The 12,133-nt window shown below is 42.7% G+C and overlaps 1 protein-coding gene across 1 annotated transcript in view; it reads left to right on the top strand.

The window, feature by feature from the left end:
* The window catches only part of GAL3ST4 (galactose-3-O-sulfotransferase 4), a 31,755-nt gene extending 20,352 nt beyond the window's left edge, over window positions 1-11,403 (top strand). Inside the window, exons 3-4 of the mRNA XM_077261722.1 lie at window positions 7,041-7,332; window positions 8,780-11,403. Of these exons, the coding sequence (XP_077117837.1) occupies window positions 7,041-7,332; window positions 8,780-9,586 (1,099 nt within the window). The 3' untranslated portion in view covers window positions 9,587-11,403. The remainder of the gene's footprint in view (window positions 1-7,040; window positions 7,333-8,779) is intronic.
* The last annotated feature ends 730 nt before the right edge of the window (window positions 11,404-12,133 follow it).

Genomic DNA, 12,133 nt, shown 5'->3' with positions numbered 1-12,133 from the left:
GACACAGGAGGCAGGAGAGATATAAAAGGCAGAGGAGACACAGGAGGCAGGAGAGATATAAAAGGCAGGAGAGACACAGGAGGCAGGAGAGATATAACAGGCAGGAGAGACACAGGAGGCAGGAGAGATATAAAAGGCAGAAGAGACACAGGAGGCAGGAGATATAAAAGGCAGAGGAGACACAGGAGGCAGGAGAGATATAAAAGGCAGGAGAGACACAGGAGGCAGGGGAGATATAAAAGGCAGAGGAGACACAGGAGGCAGGAGAGATATAAAAGGCAGGAGAGACACAGGAGGCAGAAGAGATATAAAAGGCAGAGGAGACACAGGAGGCAGGAGAGATATAAAAGGCAGGGGAGACACAGGAGGCAGGAGAGATATAAAAGGCAGGAGAGACACAGGAGGCAGGAGAGATCCAAAAGGCAGAGGAGACACAGGAGGCAGGAGAGATATAACAGGCAGTAGAGACACAGGAGGCAGGAGAGATATAAAAGGCAGGGGAGACACAGGAGGCAGGAGAGATATAAAAGGCAGAGGAGACACAGGAGGCAGGAGATATAAAAGGCAGAGGAGACACAGGAGGCAGGAGAGATATAACAGGCAGAGGAGACACAGGAGGCAGAAGAGATATAAAAGGCAGGAGAGACACAGGAGGCAGAAGAGATATAAAAGGCAGGGGAGACACAGGAGGCAGGAGAGATATAAAAGGCAGGAGAGACACAGGAGGCAGAAGAGATATAAAAGGCAGAGGAGACACAGGAGGCAGAAGAGATATAAAAGGCAGGGGAGACACAGGAGGCAGGAGAGATATAAAAGGCAGGAGAGACACAGGAGGCAGAAGAGATATAAAAGGCAGAGGAGACACAGGAGGCAGGAGAGATATAAAAGGCAGAGGAGACACAGGAGGCAGGAGAGATATAAAAGGCAGGAGAGACACAGGAGGCAGGAGAGATATAACAGGCAGGAGAGACACAGGAGGCAGGAGAGATATAAAAGGCAGAAGAGACACAGGAGGCAGGAGATATAAAAGGCAGAGGAGACACAGGAGGCAGGAGAGATATAAAAGGCAGGAGAGACACAGGAGGCAGGGGAGATATAAAAGGCAGAGGAGACACAGGAGGCAGGAGAGATATAAAAGGCAGGAGAGACACAGGAGGCAGAAGAGATATAAAAGGCAGAGGAGACACAGGAGGCAGGAGAGATATAAAAGGCAGGGGAGACACAGGAGGCAGGAGAGATCCAAAAGGCAGAGGAGACACAGGAGGCAGGAGAGATATAACAGGCAGTAGAGACACAGGAGGCAGGAGAGATATAAAAGGCAGGGGAGACACAGGAGGCAGGAGAGATATAAAAGGCAGAGGAGACACAGGAGGCAGGAGATATAAAAGGCAGAGGAGACACAGGAGGCAGGAGAGATATAACAGGCAGAGGAGACACAGGAGGCAGGAGAGATATAAAAGGCAGAGGAGACACAGGAGGCAGGAGAGATATAAAAGGCAGGGGAGACACAGGAGGCAGGAGAGATAGAAAAGGCAGAGGAGATCCAGGAGGCAGAATAGATATAAAACGCAGGGGAGACACAGGAGGCAGGAGAGATATAAAAGGCAGAGGAGACACAGGAGTCAGGGGAGAGATAAAAGGCAGAGGAAACAGGAGGCAGGAGAGCTATAAAAGGCAGGGGAGACACAGGAGGCCGGAGAGATATAACAGGCAGAGGAGACACTGGAGGCAGGAGAGATATAAAAGGCAGGGGAGACACAGGAGGCAGGAGAGATATAACAGGCAGAGGAGACACAGGAGGCAGGAGAGATATAAAAGGCAGAGGTGACACAGGAGGCAGGAGAGATAAAAGGCAGAGGAGACACAGGAGGCAGGAGAGCTATAAAAGGCAGGGGAGACACAGGAGGCCGGAGAGATATAACAGGCAGAGGAGACACTGGAGGCAGGAGAGATATAAAAGGCAGAGGAGACACTGGAGGCAGGAGAGATATAAAAGGCAGGGGAGACACAGGAGGCAGGAGAGATATAACAGGCAGAGGAGACACTGGAGGCAGGAGAGATATAAAAGGCAGGGGAGACACAGGAGGCAGGAGAGATAAAAGGCAGAGGAGACACAGGAGGCAGGAGAGCTATAAAAGGCAGGGGAGACACAGGAGGCCGGAGAGATATAACAGGCAGAGGAGACACTGGAGGCAGGAGAGATATAAAAGGCAGAGGAGACACTGGAGGCAGGAGAGATATAAAAGGCAGGGGAGACACAGGAGGCAGGAGAGATATAACAGGCAGAGGAGACACTGGAGGCAGGAGAGATATAAAAGGCAGGGGAGACACAGGAGGCAGGAGAGATATAAAAGATAAAAGACAGGGGAGACACAGGAGGCAGGTGAGATATAAGAAGCAGCGGAGACACAGAAGGCAGGAGAGATACAGAAGGCCAAGGCCGGTGTCAGCACCCTGGCAAGTGTTGGAGCCCTGAGCAGGCAAGGGGGCCCACTCACCATTGGGGACACCAGCGTTCTGGGGGCCCAATGACTGTGCCAGTTCTGATGCCCGTGAGTAAGACCCCTGCTTGCTCATGGCCCTGGCATTTGCGATACCTCTCTGCTCCACCACTGCGGCATCTTCCGCGTCTCCTGATTGTGCCGTTCAGGTCAGAGAATGCGATGACATCAGTACTTTGTGCCCTGTGCCTGAGCGGTCACAGTGCAGAGAGCCGGAAGATGCTGAGGAGTCCGGAACAGAGCAGCGGCCAGCGACAAGCGGTATTTCACTTTCTTTTTTATTTTATGTTTGGAGCATTATATATGGGGCCCATTATACACTGGAGCATCATATATGGGGAAATTACACACTCTAGCATCATATATAGGCTCATCATACACTGGTGCATCATATATGGGGCCAATTATACACTGAATCATGATATATGAGGCCCATTATACACTGGAACATCATACATGGGGCGCATTATGCACTGGAGCAATATATGGGGCTCATTATTCAGTATGGAGCAGTATATGGTGCCCAAAATACTGTGTGGAGCAATATATGGGGCTCATTATACTGTTTAGAGCAATATATGGGGCTCATTATTCTGTATGGAGCAATATATGGGGCTCATTATACTATATGGAGCAATATATGGGGCTCATTATTCTGTATGGGGCAATATATGAGGGCCCATAATACTTTTATAGAGCAATATATGGTGCTCATTATTCTGTATGGAGCACTATGTGGTGCCCAGAATACTGTGTGGCGCAATATATGGGGCTCATTATTCTGTATGGAGGACTATGTGGTGCCCATAATACTGTGTGCAGCAATATATGGGGCTCATTTTACTGTATGGATTATTATATGGGGCTCATTATACTATATGAAGCAATATATGGGGCTCACTATTCTGTATGGAGCATTATATGGGGCTCATTATATTGTATGGAACAATATATGGGGGCTCATTATACTGTATGGAGCATTATATGGGGCTCATTATACTGTATGGAGCAATATGTGGGGCTCACTATTCTATTAGGAGCATTATATGGGGCTCATACTGTATTGAGCATTATATGGGGCTCATTGTACTGTATGGAGCAATATGTGGGGCTCACTATTCTATTTGGAGCATTATATGGGGCTCAGCATACTGTATGGAGCATTATATGGGGCTCATTGTACTGTATGGAGCAATATGTGGGGCTCACTATTCTATTTGGAGCATTATATGGGGCTCATTATACTGTATGGAGCATTATATGGGGCTCATTGTACTGTATGGAGCAATATGTGGGGCTCACTATTCTATATGGAGCATTATATGAGGCTCATTATACTATATAGAGGACTATACGCTCTGGTTTCTGACCTATTGTAGAATGTACAATAGATATCACTCATGTAATGTTGGAAGTGAAATCTTTGGCATTGTACTATACCTAGATTTCTCTGCCGTATCTGTGCATCATGAATTGTGGTATGTGTTAAAGGGGCCCACTGAGACTCTTTCGCCCAGGGCCCACGAAAACCAGGAGCCGGACCTCCAGAAGGCAGTAGAGATATAAAATGTAGGGGAGACACAGGATGCAAGAGAGACAAGAGGTAGGAATGACATAGTATGCAGGGAAGACACAAGAGATAGGAAAGAGATAGAAGACAGGGGAGACAGGAGCTAAGAAAGACAGAAGAGACATGATCCACATAGGAGAAAGAGGAGGCAGAGGTCGGATACACATAAGTGCAGATGAGATATGAGAAGCAGCAGACAAAGGAGGCAGGGGTGACACAGAAAGCTGGAGAGACATAGGAAGAACAAGGACCATTGAAGGTAGGGGAGACATAGGAGACAGGAAAAACAAAGGACCGAGGAGAAGGCAGAGGAGACACAGAAAGTTGAGGAGACATAGGAGATAGGGTAGATAAAATAGCAGAACAGAGATAGAAGATATGGGACACATAGGCAAAGGATATGCTGGAGGCTGAGGTGACTCAGGAAGAAGGAGAGACACAAGAGACAAGAAATACATAGGTAGCAGGGGAAACAGGAGGTAAGAAAGACAAAAAAAACTTGGGTCCAAAGATAGAAAGCTGAGAAAAGGAGATATAGGAGGCAGATGAGGAAAGCCTGTCTTCATACAGATTCATGAGGAGTTGTGGCGTAACAGCATTCCTGATAGATGCGCCTCATTCGTTAAGTGCCCTGTGCCTCTGAATGAAGAATGCACATCTTACTTCACACCCAACATAAGATTAGTGTGTACAACGCCAGTCTTAATGAATTGGACCCATAGAGTATATAAAGCCTAAATACTGTACGGATATAGAAACCTTTCAGAGACAAAAAAATGTACAGTAAGTAATAGTTATCTAAAGGAGTGGTGTTCTCAAAGAAGAGGGAGAATATAAAACCCCAAGCCCCCAAAATTTGGGATGTTATGTAAGATATAAAAAAACAAGAATGGAATGATTTGGAAATCTCTAGTTGCCATATTTTATTCAGAGCAGAACATAGGACACGGATCAGAAGTTGAACATTGGACATTGTTCCATTTCATTTGAAAATCTAATTTACAAATTGATGCCAGCGACATATCTCAAGAAAGTTGGGACAGGTTTTAGAAAAAAGGCCGCAAAGGTAAGTGGTACTAATGAAAAACAGTTGGAGGGTCAATGTTCAACTAGGTCACATGACTGTGAGCATGATATAGAGGCAGAGTCTCTCAGAAGTAAAGATGGTCAGAGGTCATCAATCTGTGAACAACTGCAACTAAAAAAATGTGGAAAAATTTGAGAAAAATGTTAACGTGAAATTGCAAAGACTTTGAACATCCTATCACCTATAGTACATAATATCATCACGAGATTCAGAGATTCTTGAGAAATTCACGCACACAAGGGACAAGACCGAAGGTCAATATTGGATGTCATGCCCTCATGAGGCACTGCATTAATAACTGGCATTATTTAGCCGTGCAAATCACTGCATGGGCTCAGGAATACTTCCAGAAATCATTGCCTGTGATCACAGTTTACAGTGCAATCCACAAATGCAAGTGACAGCTGAATAATAAACACTGCCATCTTCTCTGGGCCAAAGCCCATTTATAATGGACTGAGGAAAAATGGGAAACTGTTCTGTGGTCTGATGAATCAAAATGTGAAATTTTTTATGGAAATGACGAACACTGTGGAGGAGACGGACCATCCAGCTTGTTATCAAAGAGAATGACCATCCAGCTAGTTATCGAAGAGAAGGACCATCCAGCTTGTTATCAGCACACAGGTCTGCCTCTCTGATGGTATGGAGGGCATTAGTGTCTACAATTTGAGCAGTTTACATATCTCGAAAGGAACTATGAATGTTGAGCTTTATATAGAGGTGTTAGAATAATGTGCTCTATCCAGCCAATGTCTATTTCAGGGAAGGCCTTGTATATTTCAGCAGGACAATCATAAACCACATACTGTATCCATCTCAGCAACATGGCTCCACAGAAGAAGAACCATCTGCAGTCCGGACCTTTCACCAATAGAAAACATTTGGTGCATTGTGAATCAAAAAATCCGGCAAAGACCCCGAACTGTGGAGCAATGAGAATCCTACATCAGACAAGAATGGGACAACGTTCATCTCCCAAAACTTCAGCAATTGTCTCCTCACTTCCCTGATGTTTACAGATTGTTGTAAGAAGAAGACGGGATGGTAGACATGACCCGGGACCAACTTTTTGGAGATGTGTCGCTGCCATCAATGTCTAAATGAATTAATTTTTTCATATGAAATGGTGAAATGTCCAAGGTCCAACTTGTCATCTGTTCTAGGTTCTGTTGTAGATTAAATATGGCGATAAGGGTTTCCCAAATCATTGCATTCTTGTTTTCTGCACATTTTTCACTTTTTGGAAATCGGGGTTGAACATTGAATGTAAGAAAATGAGCTCTGATGAGTGGAAGAGACTTGAAGAGATTGACACTATCAATCGCCATAACACAACATGGAGCAGGTCGCCCACCGACACAGGACCTTTCCTCTGAAATCTGGGTGATGTAGAGGTTTAGGGTTGTGACTGATTCTACATACATTACTTATCTTGCAATGAGCGTTACTTAGAGCCAGTATTTCTGCATTCACTTGCTTCACAGATGAAATCTTCTAGCTTCTCCTGCTAGTTTAGTGTCTGCAAAAGTTGAGTCTGTTGATTTGCATTGTCGTCCCATGAGTAGATTTGACGTCCTTTGTCTCAAGAAAAATCTGCACCAGCACTTAAACTTGCAAAATTTGTAAAATTAGTCCACTTATATTGGGCAGAAGGATGTTGTGTGCCCACGAGACTCCAGTGTGACAATTGTTGCACCACTAATAGGAAAAATTATCCAACAATTTTCTATACGGAATCAGTTTGTTGGCAGCGTCCAACCAGAATTGGGAATACTGCTCTTGAGTATCATTCGGCTTCCGGTGCTATTGGGCAAGGACTTTTGTGTCTTCTAGTTCCCGAACTTTACTGTAATTTAATGCGGCCTTTCCATGTCTTCAGGTCCCACCAAATATCTCCACTTCGCCTTGTAACGGTGCCTCAGCCTTCCGACCGGACGTGCCAACCTAAGCGGCACATCATGTTTCTGAAGACGCACAAGACAGCCGGGAGCACCATACTGAACCTTCTGCACCGTTACGGCGACTTGAATGGTTTATTTTTCGCTCTTCCTTACAAGTATCAATTCAACTATCCGAATTCATTCTTGTCTCATCGAGTGAAGGGATACAATGCATCCTCCCGGCCGCACTACGACATCTTGTGCCACCATATGCGCTTCAATTATCCCGAGGTAACACCTAAGTCTTGTGATAAGCTGTCATTACCATGTAGAAGGCAAGTCCTGTCCCCTCATTCCCTCCAAAGAAACCCTACTTTTTTTCCATACCTTTATGTGCAGCCTTCTGGCATTACCACTCTTGCTCCCACCTCTTCTTATCCTACAGAGCATTAAAGGTTGAAGAGATCATTTTTTTCTATTAGACTGGCAATACACACTCGTTACCTGTCTGTCTATTTAGTTGACTGCTCCCTCTCAAACATGGACGCTCTGCTTGGCCAAGGATACGTGTTCTCGATGGGGAGCAGACCATTGTCGTTGTTGGTGGCTCTTCATCCTTGAGAACATAAGACACCCCTGAGAACTGCACAGTCCTCCTTTCCCACAACATCTTATTTAGGGGAATTGTCGGGAAGCCCCCATACTCATTAGACGGTTGTCCACTATTGTACTTATTACACATCTTCCAGTACCAGTAATTTTAGAAGAACATTCTGACTTTCAGGAAAAAAAGGCTTGATATTAACCAGATTGACACAAGCAGCAGACTGACATTACAAGTATGTCTAAGCCTTTGATTTGTAGCTACTCCTACGTTCCATCGTGTCTATTTTACAAGCTATTTCCATGTTACAGAACATTACTATCAGCAGTGTCAGCCAGTACCATGAAACCGAATCACTGTAAGGAAATAACACATCAGTTAAGAATCCACTAAATAAAAAATGTCTTTAGTGAAAAGTAGTGTTACACTCTCTATGGACAACCTTTAACATATATGGAAGCCGTTTGCATGCATTTTGGGCTATAAATTAGTTTTGCAATTGGCTTGCATTCAAGATTTTGCACCATCGGGCTCTTGGCCAATTCATTAGAGCCCACCAGCCACCACAAGGTGAATTTTTTTTTCTCATGAGACCTTATGCCTAATATTAATTAAGCATGCTTCTCTCAGGCTTCAAATATAAAAGGCAGGTGACAATCAACACTAATTAAAAACAACCTCCGACTGATGGGAGGAGAGTGAGCTCTGCCGAATATGTAGGAAGTTGCCACCTCCAACAGTATATGACAAAAAACTGACCAGCACCTCATGCAAAACAAGTACACCTTGTCTTGGTTGGTGAGCGCATATGAATTGGCCAATTTGTTCACTAAGCACCTTCATTTTTACAAGTATAGTCTATACAGTCATCGTGCATCCAAATGTCATGTATTCAATGTTTGCAGACATCTTAGCACTTACAGAGGCTGCTGTATGCTTTAGTTTGTATATATGCTGTCATAGCTGCTTGTACCTATTCACACCTGCTTTATTCTGTTCATATTTATATATATATTATATATATATATATAAACATATATAACTCAGGTAACTGCTCTGGGGACGGGACATTGAAAAGTTATCGAGTTGCTCCAATTTTACATTCTTTTAATGAGATTATATTTTTTTTCACAGGTTCGGAAAGTGATGCCTCCAGACTCTTTCTACTTTACCATTCTTCGAGACCCAGCCACCATGGCCGAGTCATCTTATTCCTATTATCGTGCTGTATCGTCGGCCTTCAAGAAGGCACCTAACTTTAAAGCATTTATTTCTCACCCATCTCATTACTATCGACAAGGTGAGAGATCCAACCACTATGCCCGAAACCCATTATGGTACGATCTAGGGTTTAATTCTGATGTTCCATTTACGGAAACTTACGCAAAAGCCGGAATCCAAGCGGTGGAGAACACATTCAACTTGGTTCTTCTTGCCGAACACTTTGATGAATCGGTGATTCTCCTAAAGGAAGAGTTGTGTTGGGACCTCGATGATGTAGTGACCTTCAAACTGAACAGCCGTGGCACCTCAAGACCACTGGATCGTGGAGACATCGAGAGACTGAGGGCGTGGAATACTCTCGACTGGTACCTCTACTCTTACTTTAACCGTACGTTCTGGGATAAGGTGGAACATTTTGGGCGTCTAAAGATGGAGATTGAGGTAAAAAAGTTGAAAGATAGGAGACATTACTTGGCTAAACTTTGTTTTGAGGGCTCGGAGCCTGTAGGGATAGAACACATTAAAGAAGAAGCCATTAAGCCTTTCCAGTTTGGGCAGGAGAAGATCCTGGGATGGGCTGTCCGGAAAGATCTCCCTCCTGAGGTTCGGACACGTTGTGTTCGAATGGTAACACCAGAGCTGCAGTATAAAGATCTCTTAGATGCTCGACAGTTTCCGGTGACGGCATCTAATGGCTCGGTGGCCATAGTCAGATGATGAGAGCGCAGGAGACTTGTGGGGTTAGCGTATTTTCTATGCACAAAGTTGAAGATATTTTTGGTTTAAACTAATGTGCCTGAACTTATATGGGAAGCATGTCCTTGATGATAACACTACACCGCTAGGCTCGACAAGCACTTTACAGCCTCTGCACTTCTGACATGCCTTCTTCAGCCTTGAGACTTAATACTGACGAGGATATTAAAAGTCGAGCTACGTCGTGCAATCATTTTGTTGTTAATCATGACTACGGTACTAATACTTGACGCTACCGCCAAAACATTAGGTGTCTTTTGGGAATTGTCAATCAACTATCTAAGAATGTCTGAGACATGACAAGGAATTGTGATGATGGCCAATGTGAATCTTCTACAAGAATCGAACAATCCAAGACTTTATGGACATTAATTTTCTATATTTCCAAGGACTGGTTTATCTTGAACTTAGGTAATACACTGCTCGTGACCTTCAGACTGTCACCATTCCCATGTGCGCATTGAATGAAGGGTGGGAGCTCCTAGATTCGGGAAGTTCTGCAACGTGGAGATCATAAAGGACCAGATGTAGTGCAAATATTGGGTGGACGGACCCTAGTAAATATTTTGTATCTGGGCCAAGAAGCTTAATGCTGCACCACTGTTGAGGGCACACAATAGGACTTTACATTGGAAATTATTGACCTATTTTTGGCCAAATCAAATAATCCAACATTTAGGATCAGTATAGGGCTATCAATAATGGAGAAAGCATAGAAAGAACATACCAGAGAAATAAATATTTAAGAAAATCTTACATTTTGGAACCTTCCACTCAACTTCCCCCATATTAATATGGCACCCACTGGTCTTTCAACCTATAGAAGGTTTTGCCTATAGACGAGGGGGGTCACCCTTTTAAGTCTCCCTTCTTTTGGACAGAGCCACTTCAACCCCTTCCTCCACACGTGATTTTTTCATTTTTGCTCTTCCCATTTATTTTTCCTCCCCTTCTTTTAAAAGCAAAACCTTTTTTTATTTTTTCGTCTTTATTGCCATATGTGGGTTGTATTTTTTTCATTTATTTATTTTTTTGCGCGAGACGAGTTGCAGTTTTGATTGACCCCATTCTTTTTACCAGATAATGCACTGAAATAGTGAAAAAAAAATTGAAAAGAATTTTCAATACTACTATTGTTTTTTTTAATGCAGTTTTTATTGTGTGGTAAAACAATCTTTTTATAAAAAAATTTGGCCGTGCAGTGCCATTTTCTGAAACCTATAAAAGCATGTAGTGGACACTCACAAAATCAATTAAAAGTTTACCCATTAAAAAGCATAAAATGCCCAATTGTTTTATTGCTCTCCCTCCATCCAAGATAAAAGACTTTGTGTAGCTTGATCCCTCAGTCATCTCTTACTCCGCTACCTCCCATTCCTCTGCTGTCAGCCCTGTAGCCATCCGTAGAGGCCACAGATCGAAGGTTGTAACCCCCTGACTACAGGAATTGTTTGTAGTCTGAAACCATAGAGACACATAAACCTGCATAGGAGCTGGAAACACAGATGGCCATTCTTCAATGGGTGGTCCTTCAATATACCCGAGTGTCCTCCAACCTGCCGGATCCACACCTAAGGACTTTTCTTCAGAGTCTATTTTCTAGCTATGTTTTTTTCTTATAATTTAAAAAAAATAATAATATTTATAGTTATTTGTAGTGGATGACGATATTTTCTATGTTTTATATGTTTTTACAAAAAAAACAAAAAAACTGGAAATGTACAAACTCAAACGGAGAAAGTCAATGAATAAATACCGGTGTTTGTTGGCGTGACTTTAATTGGTCGTTAACATCTCCTTTATGTTCATATTCTCACAACCCTGGGAGGGAGATTTCTCTTGTTGCTCAGTGTCTCAGTTGTTGATGTAAAGATTATCCTCTGACACTTGTAGAATTGGAAATATCTATCCTTGTGTTTTTTACGTTGTAGAATTTCTGCCCCATTTCGGTACCTATTATCTAAATTAGGTTATTTAAGTTTTTCCATTTTGTTTTTGTGAGCATTTTTTATCGAGTTTTTATCCAGTTCATTTTGTTTTTGTGTGCAATTTTTTTGTTAGCTAATTTTTTTATGTGCATTTTTTTATCGAGTTTTTGTTTTTTGTGCGTTTTTTAATCGAGTTCATTTTGTTTTTGTGTGCGTTATTTTATTGCGTTTTCGTCGAGTTCATTTAGTTTTTGTGTGCGTTTTTTATTGAGTTTTTATCCAGTTAATTTTGTTTTTATGTGTTTTTTATTGAGTTTTAATCCAGTTCATTATGTTTTTGTCTGCGTTGTTTTATCGAGTTTTTGTTTTTGTGTGTTGTTTTTTATCGAGTTTTTATCCAGTTCATTTTATTTTTTGGGGTGTTTTTTAATCGAGTTCATTTTGTTTTTGTGTGCGTCATTTTATTGAGTTTTCGTCGAGTTCATTTAGTTTTTGTGTGCGTTTTTTATTGAGTTTTTATCCAGTTCATTTTGTTTTTATGTGTTTTTTATTGAGTTTTTATCCAGTTTACTATATTTTT

Source organism: Ranitomeya variabilis, chromosome 5 (genome assembly GCF_051348905.1).
Source record: "Ranitomeya variabilis isolate aRanVar5 chromosome 5, aRanVar5.hap1, whole genome shotgun sequence".
Taxonomy (NCBI): domain Eukaryota; kingdom Metazoa; phylum Chordata; class Amphibia; order Anura; family Dendrobatidae; genus Ranitomeya; species Ranitomeya variabilis.
Note: the sequence above shows the minus strand (reverse complement) of the source record. Positions and strands in the feature narration are given on the sequence as shown.